Raw genomic sequence first — 22,995 nt, forward strand, 5'->3', positions numbered from 1 at the left:
TGCTTGGTGCAGGTCTTACAGTCTGCTTGTCGGTTTTACCTAATCCCCATGCACCCAATGAGGAAGGCAGATTGTGGCGGGACAGCACCTAATTGGCTGGGGGCTGCCCAGTTTAAGGCGGGCAGTAGCTGTCCAATGAAATTCAAGGATCTCTCCCACCGTCGGAAGCAACCCCTGGTGCTATGCTCTACGCCAATCCAGCATTGTAGCTTATGACCGGTGGACTGTTGCTTGCCGTTTGTTGTTTCCACGCTATGACACAAGGCTGGAGTGACCTCTCCAGGGCGCAAGCCAGGGCAGAGTAGTATGGAGGTCAAGCTGTTGCCCATGCAGCAGGACCCCCTTCTTCACACTGATGATGGATCCAAAGGAGCAGCAAGAGCTGGTACAATTTGGCACCAACAGTGTCGCAGGTGTTGCCAGTGCACCGCTGTAGCCAGCAGTGGACCACCTTAGGGACTCCGTCTCCTGATTTTTTTCCTTAGGGTTTACTCCCGAAGCCTTCCCCAAGAAAGGTATACCACAAGGCAGGGGCGGTTTTGGATTGGAGTTTACCTTCTCTTAGATGGGTCACCTTACTGGGCTAACGGGTCCCATCTACCCATGCGGCAGGTTGTACTCGGTTACATTTTACCATTGTCAGGTCAGGTCTTATCCCTGCTACTGGTAATATATGTATATATATATATATATATATATATATATATATATAAAATAAAAAATTAATAAATACACAAAAACCAAAAAAACAAAACAAAAAAACAAAAAAATATATATATTTATATATATACATATATACATATATATATATATGTATATATGTTTGTGTGTGTACAAAATAAAGATTACACCTGTTGATATATTACACTTCTCGATATTATTACACGTGTTGATATTAATATCACATTTGTAGATATAAATAGTAAAGTTGTTGATACAAATATGATATGATATCACAACAAATAAATTGGCGGACAACCTTTGAGATGGAAGACTTTGGAGTGAAAGTGAAAGTAAATGAAGACTTGGAGTTCAGTCTTGGAACTTCTCCTTTCTGGGGAGTCAGCTGACAAGTTATGGAGTCACACGTGTCACATGTCACATGCCGTGCAACTTCAGGGTTCCTGGTTCGATTCCCACTGACGCCATCCTAGTCACTGCCGTTGTGTCCTTGGGCAAGGCACCGTACCCACCTGCTCCCAGTGCCACCCACACTGCTTTAAATGGAACTTATGTAAAAGTGCATGGAGTCACGAGAGAAAAGCGCTATATAAATATCATTCACTTCACAGGTCAGAGGTTATTGTGGGAGAGGAAGACAACTTCAAAGATGTTCCCAGCCCATTAATGCCTTGCTCAAGAGGATGCTCTCCGAGTGTGAAAGGAGCGAGTTTGCACTTTGGACTTGAGCACGCAGCATCTTTGTCTCCACTTGACCTTTTGAGGAGAAGAAACCAGCATGGAAGAAGCAAAGAAAGGAAAATGAAAGCAGAGAACTTCTCTAAAGTCTTTTAACACAATCTGTCAGCATGCAGCAGGAATATGCACCTTTTCAACCAATCACAGCCCACATAGCACTTCCTGTTTCCTGACATAAATGTCAACACGCAGGAACTTTGCTGTCACTTGATGGAAGTTTAGTCACCGAAGAAAGACCACTTTGCCTGAGGTAAGACCCCATTTTGTTTCACAGCAGCGCAAAAAACAACTGCTTTCAAGTCACGTGACATGCTGTGTACACACTTAAGTGTCTTGTGTGTATTTTAGAAGTCACATGACATGCTGTGTACACACTTAAGTGTCTTGTGTGTATTTTAGAAGTCACATGACATGCTGTGTACACACTTAAGTGTCTTGTGTGTATTTTAGAAGTCACATGACATGCTGTGTACACACTTAAGTGTCTTGTGTGTATTTTAGAAGTCACATTACATGCTGTGTACACACTTAAGTGTCTTGTGTGTATTTTAGAAGTCACATTACATGCTGTGTACACACTTAAGTGTCTTGTGTGTATTTTACAAGTCACATGACATGCTGTGTACACACTTAAGTGTCTTGTGTGTATTTTAGAAGTCACATGACATGCTGTGTACACACTTAAGTGTCTTGTGTGTATTTTAGAAGTCACATGACATGCTGTGTACACACTTAAGTGTCTTGTGTGTATTTTACAAGTCACATGACATGCTGTGTACACACTTAAGTGTCTTGTGTGTATTTTAGAAGTCACATGACATGCTGTGTACACACTTAAGTGTCTTGTGTGTATTTTAGAAGTCACATTACATGCTGTGTACACACTTAAGTGTCTTGTGTGTATTTTAGAAGTCACATGACATGCTGTGTACACACTTAAGTGTCTTGTGTGTATTTTAGAAGTCACATGACATGCTGTGTACACACTTAAGTGTCTTGCGTGTATTTTAGAAGTCACATGACATGCTGTGTACACACTTAAGTGTCTTGTGTGTATTTTAGAAGTCACATTACATGCTGTGTACACACTTAAGTGTCTTGTGTGTATTTTAGAAGTCACATTACATGCTGTGTACACACTTAAGTGTCTTGTGTGTATTTTAGAAGTCACATGACATGCTGTGTACACACTTAAGTGTCTTGCGTGTATTTTAGAAGTCACATTACATGCTGTGTACACACTTAAGTGTCTTGTGTGTATTTTAGAAGTCACATTACATGCTGTGTACACACTTAAGTGTCTTGTGTGAATTTTAGAAGTCACATGACATGCTGTGTACACACTTAAGTGTCTTGTGTGTATTTTAGAAGTCACATTACATGCTGTGTACACACTTAAGTGTCTTGTGTGTATTTTAGAAGTCACATGACATGCTGTGTACACACTTAAGTGTCTTGTGTGTATTTTAGAAGTCACATTACATGCTGTGTACACACTTAAGTGTCTTGTGTGTATTTTAGAAGTCACATTACATGCTGTGTACACACTTAAGTGTCTTGTGTGTATTTTAGAAGTCACATGACATGCTGTGTACACACTTAAGTGTCTTGCGTGTATTTTAGAAGTCACATTACATGCTGTGTACACACTTAAGTGTCTTGTGTGTATTTTAGAAGTCACATTACATGCTGTGTACACACTTAAGTGTCTTGTGTGAATTTTAGAAGTCACATGACATGCTGTGTACACACTTAAGTGTCTTGTGTGTATTTTAGAAGTCACATTACATGCTGTGTACACACTTAAGTGTCTTGTGTGTATTTTAGAAGTCACATTACATGCTGTGTACACACTTAAGTGTCTTGTGTGTATTTTAGAAGTCACATGACATGCTGTGTACACACTTAAGTGTCTTGCGTGTATTTTAGAAGTCACATTACATGCTGTGTACACACTTAAGTGTCTTGTGTGTATTTTAGAAGTCACATTACATGCTGTGTACACACTTAAGTGTCTTGTGTGAATTTTAGAAGTCACATGACATGCTGTGTACACACTTAAGTGTCTTGTGTGTATTTTAGAAGTCACATGACATGCTGTGTAAACACTTAAGTGTCTTGTGTGTATTTTAGAAGTCACATGACATGCTGTGTACACACTTAAGTGTCTTGTGTGTATTTTAGAAGTCACATGACATGCTGTGTACACACTTAAGTGTCTTGCGTGTATTTTAGAAGTCACATGACATGCTGTGTACACACTTAAGTGTCTTGTGTGTATTTTAGAAGTCACATGACATGCTGTGTACACACTTAAGTGTCTTGTGTGTATTTTAGAAGTCACATGACATGCTGTGTACACACTTAAGTGTCTTGTGTGTATTTTATTAGTCACGTGACATGCTGTGTACACACTTAAGTACCTTGGTATATTTTATTAGTCACGTGACATGCTGTGTACACACTTAAGTGTCTTGTGTGTATTTTAGAAGTCACATTACATGCTGTGTACACACTTAAGTGTCTTGTGTGTATTTTATTAGTCACGTGACATGCTGTGTACACACTTAAGTACCTTGGTATATTTTATTAGTCACATGACATGCTGTGTACACACTTAAGTACCTTGGTATATTTTATTAGTCACGTGACATGCTGTGTACACACTTAAGTACCTTGGTATATTTTATAAGTCACGTGACATGCTGTGTACACACTTAAGCTAAACACCAAAGTGCACTTTTTGATTTGTCAGTGAGGTGAGAAAATGGACGCCATGGAAATGGACGACGGTGCATATTTGAGTAAGAACTTCACGATGGACGGACTGATCACACAAGGTACACGACAACATAAATATGACATCATAATCAACACATTTCATCCGTCTCCTAAATGTCATGTAGTATTATTATTATTATTATTAACACATATCAAGGTTTTGTGATGATCAGATGTTATTTTATTAGTGTTGGCTTTTATTCATTTAGACAACTTTTCTTAGTTTGCTTGTATTAAATATGATACATTATCATCATATGACATCATATTGGCGTATGTGCAAATGTATACAATTATTTAAATGATAAATTATTATATTGTTGACAATGTTTTATTACATAACACATTATACAGTATCTTAGTATGTCAGCATATCGTTTTATTAGAATATATATATATATATATATATATATATATATATATGGGACTGTCTGAGAAAATGAGAATATTGTGATAAAGACCTTTATTTTCTGTAATGCAACTAAAAACATGAAAATGTCATACATTCTGGATTCATTACACATCAACTGAAATATTGCAAGCCTTTTATTATTTTAATATTGCTGATTATGGCATACAGCTTAAGGAAACTAAAAAAAATAGAATATTTCCTCAGACCAAGTAAAAGAAAAGATTTCTAACAGCAAAACAAAATCCAACATTTGAAAATGTCAATTAATGCACTCAGTACTTGCTTGGGAATCCTTTTGCATGGATTACTGCATCAATGTGGCGTGGCATGGAGGCAATCAGCCTGTGGCATTGCTGAGGTGTTATGGATGCACAGGATGCTTCAATAGCGGCCTTTAGCTCATTTGCATTATTGGGTCTGGTGTCTTTCAGCTTCTTCTTCACAATACCCCACACATTCTCTATGAGGTTTAGGTCAGGGGAGTTGGCAGGCCAATGGAGGACAGTAATGCCATGGTCAGTACACCAGCTACTGCTGCTTTTGGCACTGTGGGCAGGTGCCAGATCATGATGGAAAATGAAATCATCATCTCCATAGAGCTTTTCAACAGATGGAAGCATGTACACAGCTTCATTGACTCTGGACTTGATGAAACACAGTGGACCAAAACCAGCAGCTGACATGGCTCCCCAAACCATTGCTGACTGTGGGAACACACTGGATTTCAAGCAACTTGGATTTTGCTCCTCTCCAGCCTTACTCCAGACTCAAGCGCCTTGACTTCCAAATGAAATACAAAATTTGCCTTCGTCTGAAAACAGGACTCTGGACCACTCTGCAACCGTCCGTCAGTCAGACGCTTCTTTCGTTGTCTAGAGTTCAGGAGTGGCTTGACCATGGGATTACGGCTATTGAAGCTGTATCTGTTGAAAAGCTCTATGGAGATGATGATTTCATTTTCCATCATGATCTGGCACCTGCCCACAGTGCCAAAAGCAGCAGTAACTGGTGTACTGACCATGGCATTACTGTCCTCCATTGGCCTGCCAACTACCTGACCTAAACCTCATAGACAATGTGTGGGTTATTGTGAAGAAGAAGCTGAAAGACACCAGACCCAATAATGCAAATGAGCTAAAGGCCGCTATTGAAGCATCCTGTGCATCCATAACACCTCAGCAATGCCACAGGCTGATTGCCTCCATGCCACGCCACATTGATGCAGTAATCCCTGCAAAAGGATTCCCAAGCAAGTACTGAGTGCATTAATTGACATTTTCAAATGTTTGATTTTGTTTTGCTGTTATAAATCTTGTTTTTTTTACTTGGTCTGAGGAAATATTGTAATTTTTTTAGTTTCCTTAAGCTGTATGCCATAATCAGCAATATTAAAATAATAAAAGGCTTGCAATATTTCAGTTGATGTGTAATGAATCCAGAATGTATGACATGTTCATGTTTTTAGTTGCATTACAGAAAATAAAGGACTTTATCACAATATTCTCATTTTCTCAGACAGTCCTGTATATTAGTGTTTTCAATAATAGTATTGTATGATCCTTTTATTTCATCATCTTCACACCGGTGTTTATCATTGATGTCATAAAAAAAGGCATTTTTATTAGTTTAAATGTACATTATCAATACAATTGTCACATGACACGATCACATTTGTAAGTGATCATATTGTTGTGTATAATAAATAATGTTTGATTCATTTAATTATTTTACATATTGTGACTATTATCAGAAGTATGTTTTCTCTTAGCATCATGGTATGACTTGTAAAATAATTAAAATGATTAATTATTATATTATTAATAATGTTAAATATATTGTTTACATTATATATAATTTTGGTTTAATCCATACAATTATTCATTATATTATTAATGTTAATTACATATTTTTAATTACATAGAATTTTGTTATAATGTATCAAAATTATTAATTATTATAATATTAATCATGTTAATTATGTATTTTCAAAATTATATATAATTTTGGTATAATTTATAGAATTATTTGATTATTATATATATTTTATAGATATTTTCTGATCATGTTAATTCTGTGTTTAATTCAACATAATTCTGCAGTGTATTATGGTCTAACTATTATTAGATTATATGATCATAGAGTTATGTATGATATTTATTTAAATGTAAATATTTCAACATGTTTAAACTGCAACTAATATTACAAAATAGGATCATATGCAAGTGTTTATCATTTATTGATAACAAATGTTATCTTCCTTATGTGTGAAAAAACCATGATAAATATCATTGGCACATGTTGTGTGCCACCCGCCACCCAAAAGGGAATAAGCGGTAGAAAATGTATGGATGGATGGACATGTTGTTATCAGTACACATGAATAGGTGGAATCATGAATTGATGAAGGTGGACCCCGACTTGAACAAGTTGAACAACTTATTGGGGTGTTTAGTGCTCAATTGTACACAATATGTACTGTACTCTGTTATCTACTAATACAAGTGTCAATCAATCAATCAATCAATCAATCAATCAATCAATCAATCAAAAGTGTAATGATGACAAAAGCAGAAACACTTTGTGTGGATGTTAGGTAAGAATAGCAATAAACAGATCAACTTTACTTTGGAATATTTACTTTTCTCAAACATGTTTCCTTTCTTGAAGTGCAAGTGAGCATCAAATGTTTTTGTCATGTAGTCAATTTCCACAAAAAGAAGTCAGCGTCCCGGCGAGTGATGGCGTGTCTGGCAGTTGTGTGTGTGCTGCTGCTGGCTGCAAACATGGGACTACTTCTCCACTGTACGTACTGGACTTTGTCACTCAACACTTCTCCACTGTACGTACTGGACTTTGTCACTCAACACTTCTCCACTGTACGTACTGGACTTGGTCACTCAACACTTCTCCACTGTACGTACTGTACTTTGTCACTCAACACTTCTCCACTGTACGTACTGGACTTTGTCACTCAACACTTCTCCACTGTACGTACTGGACTTTGTCACTCAACACTTCTCCACTGTACGTACTGGACTTTGTCACTCAACACTTCTCCACTGTACGTACTGGACTTGGTCACTCAACACTTCTCCACTGTACGTACTGTACTTTGTCACTCAACACACCCAACTTGTGCACTTTCAATTATATTTATGTGCACCTCCTCCCCCCTCCTTATATATTTATGTGCAGCTCCTCCCTCCTTATATATTTATGTGCACCTCCTCCCTCCTTATATATTGATGTGCACCTCCTCCCTCCTTATATATTTATGTGCACCTCCTCCCTCCTTATATATTTATGTGCACCTCCTCCCTCCTTATATATTTATGTGCACCTCCTCCCTCCTTATATATTGATGTGCACCTCCTCCCTCCTTATATATTTATGTGCACCTCCTCCCTCCTTATATATTTATGTGCACCTCCTCCCCCCTCCTTATATATTTATGTGCAGCTCCTCCCTCCTTATATATTTATGTGCACCTCCTCCCTCCTTATATATTGATGTGCACCTCCTCCCTCCTTATATATTTATGTGCACCTCCTCCCTCCTTATATATTTATGTGCACCTCCTCCCTCCTTATATATTTATGTGCACCTCCTCCCTCCTTATATATTGATGTGCACCTCCTCCCTCCTTATATATTTATGTGCACCTCCTCCCTCCTTATATATTTATGTGCACCTCCTCCCTCCTTATATATTTATGTGCACCTCCTCCCTCCTTATATATTTATGTGCACCTCCTCCCTCCTTATATATTGATGTGCACCTCCTCCCTCCTTATATATTTATGTGCACCTCCTCCCTCCTTATATATTGATGTGCACCTCCTCCCTCCTTATATATTGATGTGCACCTCCTCCCTCCTTATATATTGATGTGCACCTCCTCCCTCCTTATATATTTATGTGCACCTCCTCCCTCCTTATATATTTATGTGCACCTCCTCCCTCCTTATATATTTATGTGCACCTCCTCCTTATATATTTATGTGCACCTCCTCCTTATATATTTATGTGCACCTCCTCCCTCCTTATATATTTATGTGCACCTCCTCCCTCCTTATATATTTATGTGCACCTCCTCCCTCCTTATATATTTATGTGCAGCAGCTCCTCCTTATATATTTATGTGCAGCTCCTCCCTCCTTATATATTTATGTGCAGCAGCTCCTCCTTATATATTTATGTGCACCTCCTCCCTCCTTATATATTGATGTGCACCTCCTCCTTATATATTTATGTGCACCTCCTCCTTATATATTTATGTGCACCTCCTCCCTCCTTATATATTTATGTGCACCTCCTCCCTCCTTATATATTTATGTGCAGCAGCTCCTCCTTATATATTTATGTGCACCTCCTCCCTCCTTATATATTTATGTGCACCTCCTCCCTCCTTATATATTTATGTGCAGCTCCTCCCTCCTTATATATTTATGTGCACCTCCTCCCTCCTTATATATTTATGTGCACCTCCTCCCTCCTTATATATTTATGTGCACCTCCTCCCTCCTTATATATTTATGTGCAGCAGCTCCTCCTTATATATTGATGTGCACCTCCTCCCTCCTTATATATTTATGTGCACCTCCTCCCTCCTTATATATTTATGTGCACCTCCTCCCTCCTTATATATTTATGTGCAGCTCCTCCCTCCTTATATATTTATGTGCACCTCCTCCCTCCTTATATATTTATGTGCACCTCCTCCCTCCTTATATATTTATGTGCACCTCCTCCCTCCTTATATATTTATGTGCAGCAGCTCCTCCTTATATATTGATGTGCACCTCCTCCCTCCTTATATATTTATGTGCACCTCCTCCCTCCTTATATATTTATGTGCACCTCCTCCCTCCTTATATATTTATGTGCACCTCCTCCCTCCTTATATATTTATGTGCACCTCCTCCCTCCTTATATATTGATGTGCACCTCCTCCCTCCTTATATATTTATGTGCACCTCCTCCCTCCTTATATATTGATGTGCACCTCCTCCCTCCTTATATATTGATGTGCACCTCCTCCCTCCTTATATATTGATGTGCACCTCCTCCCTCCTTATATATTTATGTGCACCTCCTCCCTCCTTATATATTTATGTGCACCTCCTCCCTCCTTATATATTTATGTGCACCTCCTCCTTATATATTTATGTGCACCTCCTCCTTATATATTTATGTGCACCTCCTCCCTCCTTATATATTTATGTGCACCTCCTCCCTCCTTATATATTTATGTGCACCTCCTCCCTCCTTATATATTTATGTGCAGCAGCTCCTCCTTATATATTTATGTGCAGCTCCTCCCTCCTTATATATTTATGTGCAGCAGCTCCTCCTTATATATTTATGTGCACCTCCTCCCTCCTTATATATTGATGTGCACCTCCTCCTTATATATTTATGTGCACCTCCTCCTTATATATTTATGTGCACCTCCTCCCTCCTTATATATTTATGTGCACCTCCTCCCTCCTTATATATTTATGTGCAGCAGCTCCTCCTTATATATTTATGTGCACCTCCTCCCTCCTTATATATTTATGTGCACCTCCTCCCTCCTTATATATTTATGTGCAGCTCCTCCCTCCTTATATATTTATGTGCACCTCCTCCCTCCTTATATATTTATGTGCACCTCCTCCCTCCTTATATATTTATGTGCAGCTCCTCCCTCCTTATATATTTATGTGCACCTCCTCCCTCCTTATATATTTATGTGCACCTCCTCCTTATATATTTATGTGCACCTCCTCCCTCCTTATATATTTATGTGCAGCTCCTCCTTATATATTTATGTGCACCTCCTCCCTCCTTATATATTTATGTGCACCTCCTCCCTCCTTATATATTTATGTGCACCTCCTCCTTATATATTTATGTGCAGCTCCTCCTTATATATTTATGTGCACCTCCTCCCTCCTTATATATTTATGTGCAGCTCCTCCCTCCTTATATATTTATGTGCACCTCCTCCCTCCTTATATATTTATGTGCACCTCCTCCTTATATATTTATGTGCAGCTCCTCCTTATATATTTATGTGCACCTCCTCCCTCCTTATATATTTATGTGCACCTCCTCCCTCCTTATATATTTATGTGCACCTCCTCCCTCCTTATATATTTATGTGCACCTCCTCCCTCCTTATATATTTATGTGCTCCTCCCTCCTTATATATTTATGTGCACCTCCTCCCTCCTTATATATTTATGTGCTCCTCCCTCCTTATATATTTATGTGCACCTCCTCCCTCCTTATATATTTATGTGCACCTCCTCCCTCCTTATATATTGATGTGCACCTCCTCCCTCCTTATATATTTATGTGCACCTCCTCCCTCCTTATATATTTATGTGCACCTCCTCCCTCCTTATATATTTATGTGCACCTCCTCCCTCCTTATATATTTATGTGCACCTCCTCCCTCCTTATATATTGATGTGCACCTCCTCCCTCCTTATATATTTATGTGCACCTCCTCCCTCCTTATATATTGATGTGCACCTCCTCCCTCCTTATATATTGATGTGCACCTCCTCCCTCCTTATATATTGATGTGCACCTCCTCCCTCCTTATATATTGATGTGCACCTCCTCCCTCCTTATATATTTATGTGCACCTCCTCCCTCCTTATATATTTATGTGCACCTCCTCCCTCCTTATATATTTATGTGCACCTCCTCCTTATATATTTATGTGCACCTCCTCCTTATATATTTATGTGCACCTCCTCCCTCCTTATATATTTATGTGCACCTCCTCCCTCCTTATATATTTATGTGCACCTCCTCCCTCCTTATATATTTATGTGCAGCAGCTCCTCCTTATATATTTATGTGCAGCTCCTCCCTCCTTATATATTTATGTGCAGCAGCTCCTCCTTATATATTTATGTGCACCTCCTCCCTCCTTATATATTGATGTGCACCTCCTCCTTATATATTTATGTGCACCTCCTCCTTATATATTTATGTGCACCTCCTCCCTCCTTATATATTTATGTGCACCTCCTCCCTCCTTATATATTTATGTGCAGCAGCTCCTCCTTATATATTTATGTGCACCTCCTCCCTCCTTATATATTTATGTGCACCTCCTCCCTCCTTATATATTTATGTGCAGCTCCTCCCTCCTTATATATTTATGTGCACCTCCTCCCTCCTTATATATTTATGTGCACCTCCTCCCTCCTTATATATTTATGTGCAGCTCCTCCCTCCTTATATATTTATGTGCACCTCCTCCCTCCTTATATATTTATGTGCACCTCCTCCTTATATATTTATGTGCACCTCCTCCCTCCTTATATATTTATGTGCAGCTCCTCCTTATATATTTATGTGCACCTCCTCCCTCCTTATATATTGATGTGCACCTCCTCCCTCCTTATATATTGATGTGCACCTCCTCCCTCCTTATATATTTATGTGCACCTCCTCCCTCCTTATATATTTATGTGCACCTCCTCCCTCCTTATATATTTATGTGCACCTCCTCCCTCCTTATATATTTATGTGCACCTCCTCCCTCCTTATATATTTATGTGCACCTCCTCCCTCCTTATATATTTATGTGCACCTCCTCCCTCCTTATATATTTATGTGCACCTCCTCCTTATATATTTATGTGCACCTCCTCCCTCCTTATATATTGATGTGCACCTCCTCCCTCCTTATATATTGATGTGCACCTCCTCCCTCCTTATATATTTATGTGCACCTCCTCCCTCCTTATATATTTATGTGCACCTCCTCCCTCCTTATATATTTATGTGCACCTCCTCCCTCCTTATATATTTATGTGCACCTCCTCCCTCCTTATATATTTATGTGCACCTCCTCCCTCCTTATATATTTATGTGCACCTCCTCCCTCCTTATATATTTATGTGCACCTCCTCCCTCCTTATATATTTATGTGCACCTCCTCCCTCCTTATATATTTATGTGCACCTCCTCCCTCCTTATATATTTATGTGCACCTCCTCCCTCCTTATATATTTATGTGCACCTCCTCCCTCCTTATATATTTATGTGCACCTCCTCCCTCCTTATATATTTATGTGCACCTCCTCCCTCCTTATATATTTATGTGCACCTCCTCCCTCCTTATATATTTATGTGCACCTCCTCCCTCCTTATATATTTATGTGCACCTCCTCCCTCCTTATATATTTATGTGCACCTCCTCCCTCCTTATATATTTATGTGCACCTCCTCCCTCCTTATATATTTATGTGCACCTCCTCCCTCCTTATATATTTATGTGCACCTCCTCCCTCCTTATATATTTATGTGCACCTCCTCCTTATATATTTATGTGCAGCTCCTCCTTATATATTTATGTGCACCTCCTCCCTCCTTATATATTTATGTGCACCTCCTCCTTATATATTTATGTGCAGCAGCTCCTCCTTATATATTTATGTGCACCTCCTCCTTCCTTATATATTTATGTGCACCTCCTCCCTCCTTATATATTTATGTGCAGCAGCTCCTCCCTCTCACGGTGTGTTGGCGACACCTAGTGGCCACAACAAGTCACAAAGTGCAGCTCATTACAGTTAAGCTAATATCAGATGTTGACACGTTTGTTACTGGACACTTTTTACTCCACTTCTGCCTTGAAGACTTTGTAAGTCAAAACAATGAATGAACTCTAATTATTTGCTACTGGTTTGTATTGACAAATGTGCACTTTTACACTGCTATGTTGTTCAATGATTGTTAAACATCTCCAGCTTGTGTGCTAGTTTGTGCTGAGCTGTTGTGTACCTGCTAGCTGCCAGCAGCCTGGATCCTGGCAAGTTGACTTCTTAGGAAGACTTTAGTACACTAGAAACAAATTGGAGGACATTTAGATGTTAAATGGCTGTCCAGCGCTCCCCATTTTTAAATGCTTGTATCGCACATGATATCACACTCAAGTAAACCCTCTACAAGACTGCTTGTATCGCACATGATATCACACTCAAGTAAACACTCTACAAGACTGCTTGTATCGCACATGATATCACACTCAAGTAAACACTCTACAAGACTGCTTGTATCGCACATGATATCACACTCAAGTAAACACTCTACAAGACTGCTTGTATCGCACATGATATCACACTCAAGTAAACACTCTACAAGACTGCTTGTATCGCACATGATATCACACACAATTAAACCCTCTACAAGACTGCTTGTATCGCACATGGTATCACACACAAGTAAACACTCTACAAGACTGCTTGTATCGCACATGATATCACACTCAAGTAAACACTCTACAAGACTGCTTGTATCGCACATGGTATCACTAACAAGTAAAAACGCTGCAGGACTGCTTGTATCGCACATGATATCATAGCCTATAGCCTAGCATGTTTACTTGGGGTGTGATTAAGTAAACGCATGACACAACATAGATGAACAGACTCTCCAGGCAGTCTACCTGCAGCTCAGGTAGAAACAACACTCCTTTGGGAACAAAGTCTTCAGGTCTAGACTCAGCAGTCTACCTGCACCTCAGGTAGAAACAACACTCCTTTGGGAACAAAGTCTTCAGGTCTAGACTCAGCAGTCTACCTGCACCTCAGGTAGAAACAACACTCCTTTGGGAACAAAGTCTTCAGGTCTAGACTCAGCAGTCTACCTGCACCTCAGGTAGAAACAACACTCCTTTGGGAACAAAGTCTTCAGGTCTGGACTCAGCAGTCTACCTGCACCTCAGGTAGAAACAACACTCCTTTGGGAACAAAGTCTTCAGGTCTAGACTCAGCAGTCTACCTGCACCTCAGGTAGAAACAACACTCCTTTGGGAACAAACATGTACAGATTGTGGACAGGTAGGACGGCTGGCACCAAAGAGGAGTGAGGGAAGCCATCTATGTCAAGGTTGAAAAGAACTATCCCTGAACAGATGATGTGGTCTGCGACTCCACCTGTCTCCCACATACAACACTGTCCTTTCAACCCTTCCTAAAAGACTCCGTAATTTAACAGGAGTTAGGAACATTCTGATCACATTCTGCCATTTGTTTGCAAATGAATGCAATAATTAGGCGGGGGATTCCGACTATTTTGGACTGGCAATAGTCCATCCACAGCCATGGTTCTGCCACACAATACCTCAATGCTAACAATAGTGCGTAACCATCCTCGCCCAGGCACGTCCTCCTGGTTTTGGAGTATAAATATTTGGGGTATTGGCACCAGCCAAGACTAGAGACTAGATCTGACCGATTTAAGTCTAAGACTAGATCTGACTAATCTAAGTCTATGAGCATAAATTAATGAAGCCTACTGAGGTATTGGTACCAACCGCTGAATTAGATCTCACCAATCTAAATCTTAGACTAGATCTGACCAATCTAAGTTTAGGAGCATGAACTGATTAACCCTACTGAGGTATTGGCGCCAGCCGCTAGACTCAATCTGACCAATCTAAATCTAAGACTAGATCTGACCGATCTAAGTCTATGAGCATGAATTGATGAAGCCTACTGAGGTATCGGCACCAGACCATAGACTAGATCTGACCAATCTAAGTCTAGGACTAGATCGGACCGATCTAAATCTATGAGCATGAACTGATGACGTCTACTCGGATGAGAGGCAGAACTTCTTCTAAGACAAACCAAACAGTCCAGTTGCGATCAGTTGAATGTCCCGGGATTAGATTCCAATGACCTGGTTGAATGAAAACATTCTTTCTTAAACATGAATCCATTTATCATTGGGATCTAAATCAATCGCAATTCAGATATGAATACATTATTTTGTGCACCCTTATTGTTTACTTGTAGTAAAGACTTGACTAAAATATAAGAAAAAAAGAACTGTTGGCTAATCCGTTACTTGTTTTTTTTGATAATATCGGAATGATATTTGATGTTAACATTGGATCGGGACACGCGGGCCAAAATTTAGCCATTGCCGTCCCCATCTGATCCGACAGTCCATTTTTAGGCCAATTGTGGCTAATGAAATCAGTCGGATGTCCCGAGAAATCAGCAGCAGAAAGACATTGTTTTTCATAATTGTCTCCATTTTCCAGATGAGCTCCTGCCCTATTTTGCCACAAAAGACCAAGAAAACTCCGACTGTCTGACTCAGGAGAATCTCCAAACTAAAAACCAAGTCTCCCCTGTAAGCGGTGACCATTACGAGGCAGTAAGTGCAGACAGAAACCAGCTGGAAGCCATGTTGAATAACCTCACAAAGGACAAAGACCGCTTGAAGACCGACTACGATTCTTTAGCGAAAGACCGAGACAAACTCCTCAGCAGCAAAAACACTTTGATGGCCGAATTCAAGGATCTGCAGACCAACCACAGCCATCTCAATAGGGACTATGATGCATTACAATCCCTGATTAGTGCACTAAGGGCACAGGGTGGCCAATTACAGTCCAATTACGACTCCCTCGTTAAGGCAAAAGAGGTCCTTCAAACCAGTAAAACTAATTTGGTTGCTGAGAGAGATGACCTAAGGACTCGATTCAACAATCTCCAAAATGAGAAAAAACAGTTGCAGAGCAATTTCTCTTCTACGAGAAGTGAGAAGGACAGGTTACAGACCCGTTACGATTCTCTCGTTATGGAGAAAGAGCTCCTTGGAACCAGCAAAACCACTTTGGCTATGGAAAAAGATGCCCTTAAGTTGCTCTTCAACAATCTCAAATATGAGAAAGACCTTCTAGAGAGCAACTATACTTCCTTGAGAAGTTTGAACAACCAGCTACAGTCCAGTTACAGCTCCCTCACCAAGGAGAAAGCGCTTCTGCAAACCAGCAAAGCCACTTTGGTTGCTGAGAGAGACAACCTAAGGACTGGATTCAACAATCTCAAATACGAGAAAGACCTTCTAGAGAGCAACTATACTTCCTTGAGAAGTTTGAACAACCAGCTACAGTCCAGTTACAGCTCCCTCGCCAAGGAGAAAGCGCTTCTGCAAACCAGCAAAACCACTTTGGTTGCTGAGAGAGACAACCTAAGGACAGGATTCAACAATCTCAAAAACGAGAAAGACCTTCTAGAGAGCAACTATACTTCCTTGAGAAGTTTGAACAACCAGCTACAGTCCAGTTACAGCTCCCTCACCAAGGAGAAAGCGCTTCTGCAAACCAGCAAAGCCACTTTGGTTGCTGAGAGAGACAACCTAAGGACAGGATTCAACAATCTCAAAAACGAGAAAGACCTTCTAGAGAGCAACTATGCTTCTTTGAGAAGTTTGAACAACCAGCTACAGTCCAGTTACAGCTCCCTCGCCAAGGAAAAAGCGCTTCTGCAAACCAGCAAAGCCACTTTGGTTGCTGAGAGAGATGACTTAAAGACTCAATTCAACAATCTCAAAAATGAGAAGGATCTTCTAGAGAGCAACTATACTTCTTTGAGAAGTTTGAACAACCAGCTACAGTCCAGTTACAGCTCCCTCGCCAAGGAAAAAGCGCTTCTGCAAACCAGCAAAGCCACTTTGGTTGCTGAGAGAGATGACTTAAAGACTCAATTCAACAATATCAAAAATGAGAAGGATCTTCTAGAGAGCAACTATACTTCTTTGAGAAGTTTGAACAAGGCGTCGCAGAACGCTCAGAGCGTCCTGGTGACAGAACGGAATGAGCTGCAGAGGAACGTCAACAAGATGACCACTAAACTGAGAGGTAAGCAGACACCAGTTCATCAGAGACCCGCACATTTCCTGATCAAACCGATGGTGTTCATTGACACTTTTGTAGGAGTTTTTGTGTAATCTTGGATTTTTGTAGGCATGAAATGTCAGGCCGGCTGGAGGAAGTTTGACATTAGCTGCTACCTAGTGTCAAAAACCACTAAGAACTGGCAGGAGAGCAGAAAAGACTGCATCCGCAAGGGAGCAGATCTGGTTGTCATCGACAGCCGGCCTGAACAGGTGAGACATTCAAAACATTAGCATGTTAGCTTTTTAGATAACCCTATATTTTGGTAATGTCAGCATGTCATGTTAGCATGCTTGCTTTTTCTGCAAGTATACAAAATGCTGTTTCGCGTCTCGTGGAAATCTAGAAGCTCATTTTCCTTGTGTACACACCAGAGTTAAATGTTTAGCTACTTGACTTACGCTAAAGTTAGCATTTTAACATGCCAACATTAGACTGCTGGCTTATTCAGTTTATCTTGCAGGTCTAGATCTCAGATTTGTATATTTTGGTAGTTGACGCATGCTAAAGGTAACATGCTAGCTTTTTTTGCAAGTATAAAAGTGGCAGTATGGAGTAGCCATTAGCTGGCCGCGACGTATGGAGTTCCATCTCTGAGTCTACACCTCAGTCATATATTTTGGTGCTGGACGCACGCTAAGGGTAGCAAGCTCGTTTTTTGGGGGGGGGGGCTCATTTTACAGGTAAACACCTCAGTTATGTTTTGGTACTTGACGCGCGTTATTGCTAGCACGGTGAAATGCTAACATTAGCTTGCAAGCTTTTTGTGGATCATTTTGCAGGTAAAGCGGGTCACACCTGCCTTGGGTGAAGGTAATGTAACCTTGGCAAAACAGACTTTCAAAGCAAGGAGGGCAAGGCACGCACTTGGTCAAAGTTGACAAACATTTATTGCAATCCCAAAGTGTCACAAGGTGAACAACAGGAGGAAACAAAACACCCACAATCTGCAATAGTAAATAAAGACAATATTAGTCTAGTTTATCAGATATAAATATAGTGCATTTATATTGTAAATCCATTTCAAAGTCTCATGCCTTAAATAGGCCGAAATAATTCTTCAAAATAGGCATATTAAAAAGAATCAAATGATCAAAAGGTAAATCATCCATTATAACAAAATACATGTATTGACAATCAAAGGTCAATAATCAAATATGTCAAAATAAAGAATTAAAAAATCTAAACAGATTTAACAAAATCAATTAGCAATCAACAAAAGTCATTTAGGCGCTTCCAACACAACATCATCTCATCATCAAAATAGGCCCAGCAGCTGGGACCAATTAGAGGGGGGCAATTAAGAATACTCTTCTTTTTTTAATTACAGCAGAAATAAGCATCACACGTCTAAAAGTATTCACAAAGTATTTTTGCATTTGTAGATCACTCCTTGTTGTACGTATTTCATCACTTTGAAATGTTCACTCTCCTTCTGGAACACCCAGCTTGTCACAACCATGCTTTGGCCCAAAGTAGGCCTAATTAGTCCAGGCAGGTGTGTTCACCTGTTTTAAAGCCCTCAGCCCCTCCCTCACTCTTTTAGCCCCCCTGCCAAAGTCATGGTGAGTGACAGCTTGTCGTCTGCATGCTTCTCACTCACTCAAAAACATGGAATGTTTCTTCTCCGTCCAAGTTGGTGGGCTTCCTTACGCACGTGCACGCTTTGGAAGGAAGTTGGAGGTCAAACTGTCACACACACACACACACACACACACACACACACACACACACACACACACACACACACACACACACACACACACACACACACACACACACACACACACACACACACACACACACACACACACACACACCTATATATATATAGCAGCATGCCTCTATGGCGACCATCTTAGTGGGGGCCATTTTAGCATTTGATGTACTTCCATAGAGTAGGATATCTATTTTCAATCGTAACTTGCTGATTTTTCAACAGGTTCTCACACACGTTATTGTCAGCCATGTAAAAAGTGCTGTTAATAAAAAATAAAACTGCTGCACATCTCAGCAGTTACACTTTGTTCCCACTAGCTTAGCTAAAGACAGCATGCTGGTGTACAGGTATACTGCACACCTGTGAGTCTTACCTTCTGGTACTTGACACACACTCATGTTAGCATTTGAACATGCAAACACTAGCTTGATAGCTTTTTCAGCTCATTTTGCAGGAATGTATCTCAGATGTGTGTAATTTGGTACTTGTTGCATACTAATGTTAGCTACCATCAATTGATGAAGGTGGACCCCGACTTAAACAAGCACTTTGAATAACTTATTGGGGTGTTAGCATTTAGTGCTCAATTGTACACAATATGTACTGTACTGTGCTATCTACTAATAAAAGTATCAATCAATCAGTTCCAAGTGTAGAAAATGCAGTTTTACCCCTGACGGCAATGCAATACCAAGTGTTGTATTGTGTAAATAAATGCTAACTTCATGATTTGTCAGTGGTTTGTACTTTATAGAGCAAGTTGAAATGGGCCAGTAATTACGGAGCAGTTGTATTGTTGTATTGTGTAAATAAATGCTAACTTCATGATTTGTCAGTGGTTTGTACTTTATAGAGCAAGTTGAAATGGGCCAGTAATACAAAGTGTTGTATTGTGTAAATAAATGCTAACTTCATGATTTGTCAGTGGTTTGTACTTTATAGAGCAAGTGGGCCAGTAATTACGGAGCAGTTGAGCAGCCATCAGCTCCCCGTGGACGTCACTAAAAGGGGCAGGACATATCGCCTCATAGCAGGGGTGTCAAAGTCATTTTAGATGGGGGGCCAGATGGAGAAAGATCTACTCCCAAGTGGGCCGGACTGGTAAAATCCCTGCACGATAACTCAAAAATAAAGACACCTTCAGATTGTTTTCTGGGTTTTAAAAATAGAAGAAGCCCATTCTGAAAATGTACAAATCACAATGTTGTTGTTTGAAGTATGCAGCTGAGCCACATCCGAGTGATCCAAGAGCCGCATGCGGTTCCGGAGCCGTGGATTGCCGACCCCTGATCTACAGAGATACAAAGAACTGCTATTGCAACATCCAGTAGACACATGTAGAAGAACTGTTTCTTTCATTCTAAAATTTCCAGTTAATTTGTATACTTAGCAAACTCATCCTGCAGGCCGGATAAAACCTGTTTGACATACCTGCCTTATATCGATAGGTATGCTAAAGTTAGCATGCTATCTTTTTGGGGAGAAAATGTTATGTATACACCTGAGATTCATATATTTTGGCACATGACGCATGCTTACTGTTAGCATTTTAGCTTAAGGATGTTTGAACGTTACCGTTAGCATGCTAGCTTTCTCGTGCTAATTTTACAGGTGTACACCAACACAGTGTTTTGCTACTTGACACATGCTTACTGTACATGTTAGCATGCTAGCTTGTGTCGCTCTTTTAACAGCCATTGTCCGCACAAACAGGTGTTCGTTAAGAGTTTATTGAGCTCCGGTCAACACGCGTGGATCGGACTGACTGACAGCACCACCGAGGGAACGTGGCTTTGGGTGGACGGGACTCCGGTCAGCACAAAGTAAGTCTCCACAGTTGCCCCACAAGATGCATGTGCTACCTGAAATCGTAACATGACACCTTTTAGGTTCTGGGAGGCCGGGCAACCCAACGACTTCCGGAACCAGGACTGCGGCGAAATCCAGAACAAAGCCTCCAGCGCTTTGGGAATCTGGAACGATGACAGCTGTTCTACGGATCAGTACTGGATTTGTGAAACTTGAATTGTGCTAAATAAATGCTAACTAAATGTTTGGTTGAAAACATTTAAAATACTGTAATAGCTTGTCATTTTTTTCATAGAAAAGGAAAATAAGGTTTTCTTTCTTTTCCTTTTATAATTAAATCCAAAGTAATTTAGCTTCTGACTAAAAGAAATGTAATATTACAATTTCGCTTTTTATTTTCCTGTGATTGCCGCAACCTAAAATGCTTGAAATTGCGGCATTTTTTTTCAGAAAGTCGACAAAAAAGTTGCAATGTTTTAAGACTTTTTTTTCCCAATAACATTGAATCAACATTTGTTATCACATTTTTAAACATCGGAGAACTGTTAAGAGCAATCTATAATGGCAATTTGTGTTGGTAAATGTGGAACAGTATCACACTTCAACATCTCTAACATGTAAATGCTGCCTTTTTTTCCAGGTCAGCATTGCTAATAAAAATATGTTCTTAATTGTCTTACCCTGGATTAATAAATGTTAAATATATATATATATATATATATATATATATATATATATATATATATATATACATACATATATATATATATATATATATATATATACACACATATATATACATATATATATGTATATATATGTATATATATATATATATATATATATATATATATATATATATATATATATATATACATACATATATATATATATATATATATATATATATATATATATATACACACATATATATACATATATATATGTATATATATGTATATATATATATATATATATATATATATATATATATATATATATATATATATATACATACATATATATATATATATATATATATATATATATATATATATACACACATATATATACATATATATATGTATATATATGTATATATATATATATATACATATATATATATATATATATATACATACACCCTTACTTGCTTGCTTATGGTTGTCCATCGATCTGATGATGACCATCTTCTTTTATTTGTGAGTCTACTGACCTGTTTCTATTCTGAGTTCCATTTCAAAAGTGATGGAAAAAATAGTTTATGAACAGGTTGATAGATAATTTGCTACTAATAAACTAATAAATGTACAAATTCCAATCCGGCTGGAGAACGAAGCACTGAGACATGTCTTCTCTTTTGGACCGACCACATCAAACATGAGGTGGACGCCGGCAAATACTGGACATGCTGGACATTATAAATACTGCTGGACATGCTGGACATTATAAATACTGCTGGACATGCTGGACATTATAAATACTGCTGGACATGCTGGACATTATAAATACTGCTGGTCATGCTGGACATTATAAATACTGCTGGACATGCTGGACATTATAAATACTGCTGGACATGCTGGACATTATAAATACTGCTGGACATGTTGGACATTATAAATACTGCTGGACATGCTGGACATTATAAATACTGCTGGACATGCTGGACATTATAAATACTGCTGGACATGCTGGACATTATAAATACTGCTGGACATGTTGGACATTATAAATACTGCTGGACATGTTGGACATTATAAATACTGCTGGACATGCTGGACATTATAAATACTGCTGGACATGTTGGACATTATAAATACTGCTGGACATGTTGGACATTATAAATACTGCTGGACATGCTGGACATTATAAATACTGCTGGTCATGCTGGACATTATAAATACTGCTGGACATGCTGGACATTATAAATACTGCTGGACATGTTGGACATTATAAATACTGCTGGACATGCTGGACATTATAAATACTGCTGGACATGCTGGACATTATAAATACTGCTGGACATGCTGGACATTATAAATACTGCTGGACATGCTGGACATTATAAATACTGCTGGACATGCTGGACATTATAAATACTGTTGGACATGTTGGACATTATAAATACTGCTGGACATGCTGGACATTATAAA

At 39.2% G+C, this 22,995-nt stretch overlaps 1 protein-coding gene across 2 annotated transcripts; it reads left to right on the forward strand.

The window, feature by feature from the left end:
* The first annotated feature begins 1,531 nt into the window (after positions 1–1,531).
* On the forward strand, positions 1,532–21,115 carry LOC133545873 (C-type lectin domain family 4 member M-like). 2 transcript variants are annotated; one of them, XM_061891582.1, is made up of 7 exons: positions 1,532–1,669; positions 4,175–4,259; positions 7,313–7,414; positions 15,673–17,277; positions 17,383–17,525; positions 20,747–20,856; positions 20,923–21,115. In XM_061891582.1, exons 2-7 carry the CDS (start codon positions 4,187–4,189, stop codon positions 21,056–21,058), a joined length of 2,169 nt encoding a protein of 722 aa, XP_061747566.1. In that variant the 5' UTR covers positions 1,532–1,669; positions 4,175–4,186; the 3' UTR covers positions 21,059–21,115. The 2 variants fall into 2 exon arrangements, with proteins under 2 accessions (XP_061747566.1, XP_061747567.1); XM_061891583.1 differs by lacking the exons at positions 1,532–1,669; positions 4,175–4,259 and having other exon boundaries at positions 7,311–7,451.
* Positions 21,116–22,995: the final 1,880 nt, after the last annotated feature.

Source organism: Nerophis ophidion, linkage group LG29 (assembly GCF_033978795.1).
Source record: "Nerophis ophidion isolate RoL-2023_Sa linkage group LG29, RoL_Noph_v1.0, whole genome shotgun sequence".
Classification (NCBI taxonomy): Eukaryota; Metazoa; Chordata; class Actinopteri; order Syngnathiformes; family Syngnathidae; genus Nerophis; species Nerophis ophidion.

Bases quoted from the DNA above. Each gene is read 5' to 3' on its own strand.
- LOC133545873 (XM_061891582.1), top strand. From the start codon at position 4,187: ATGGACGCCATGGAAATGGACGACGGTGCATATTTGAGTAAGAACTTC. The intron at 17,278-17,382 runs GTAAGCAGACAC...GGATTTTTGTAG, and splicing joins GATGACCACTAAACTGAGAG to GCATGAAATGTCAGGCCGGC. The intron at 17,526-20,746 runs GTGAGACATTCA...CCGCACAAACAG, and splicing joins TCGACAGCCGGCCTGAACAG to GTGTTCGTTAAGAGTTTATT.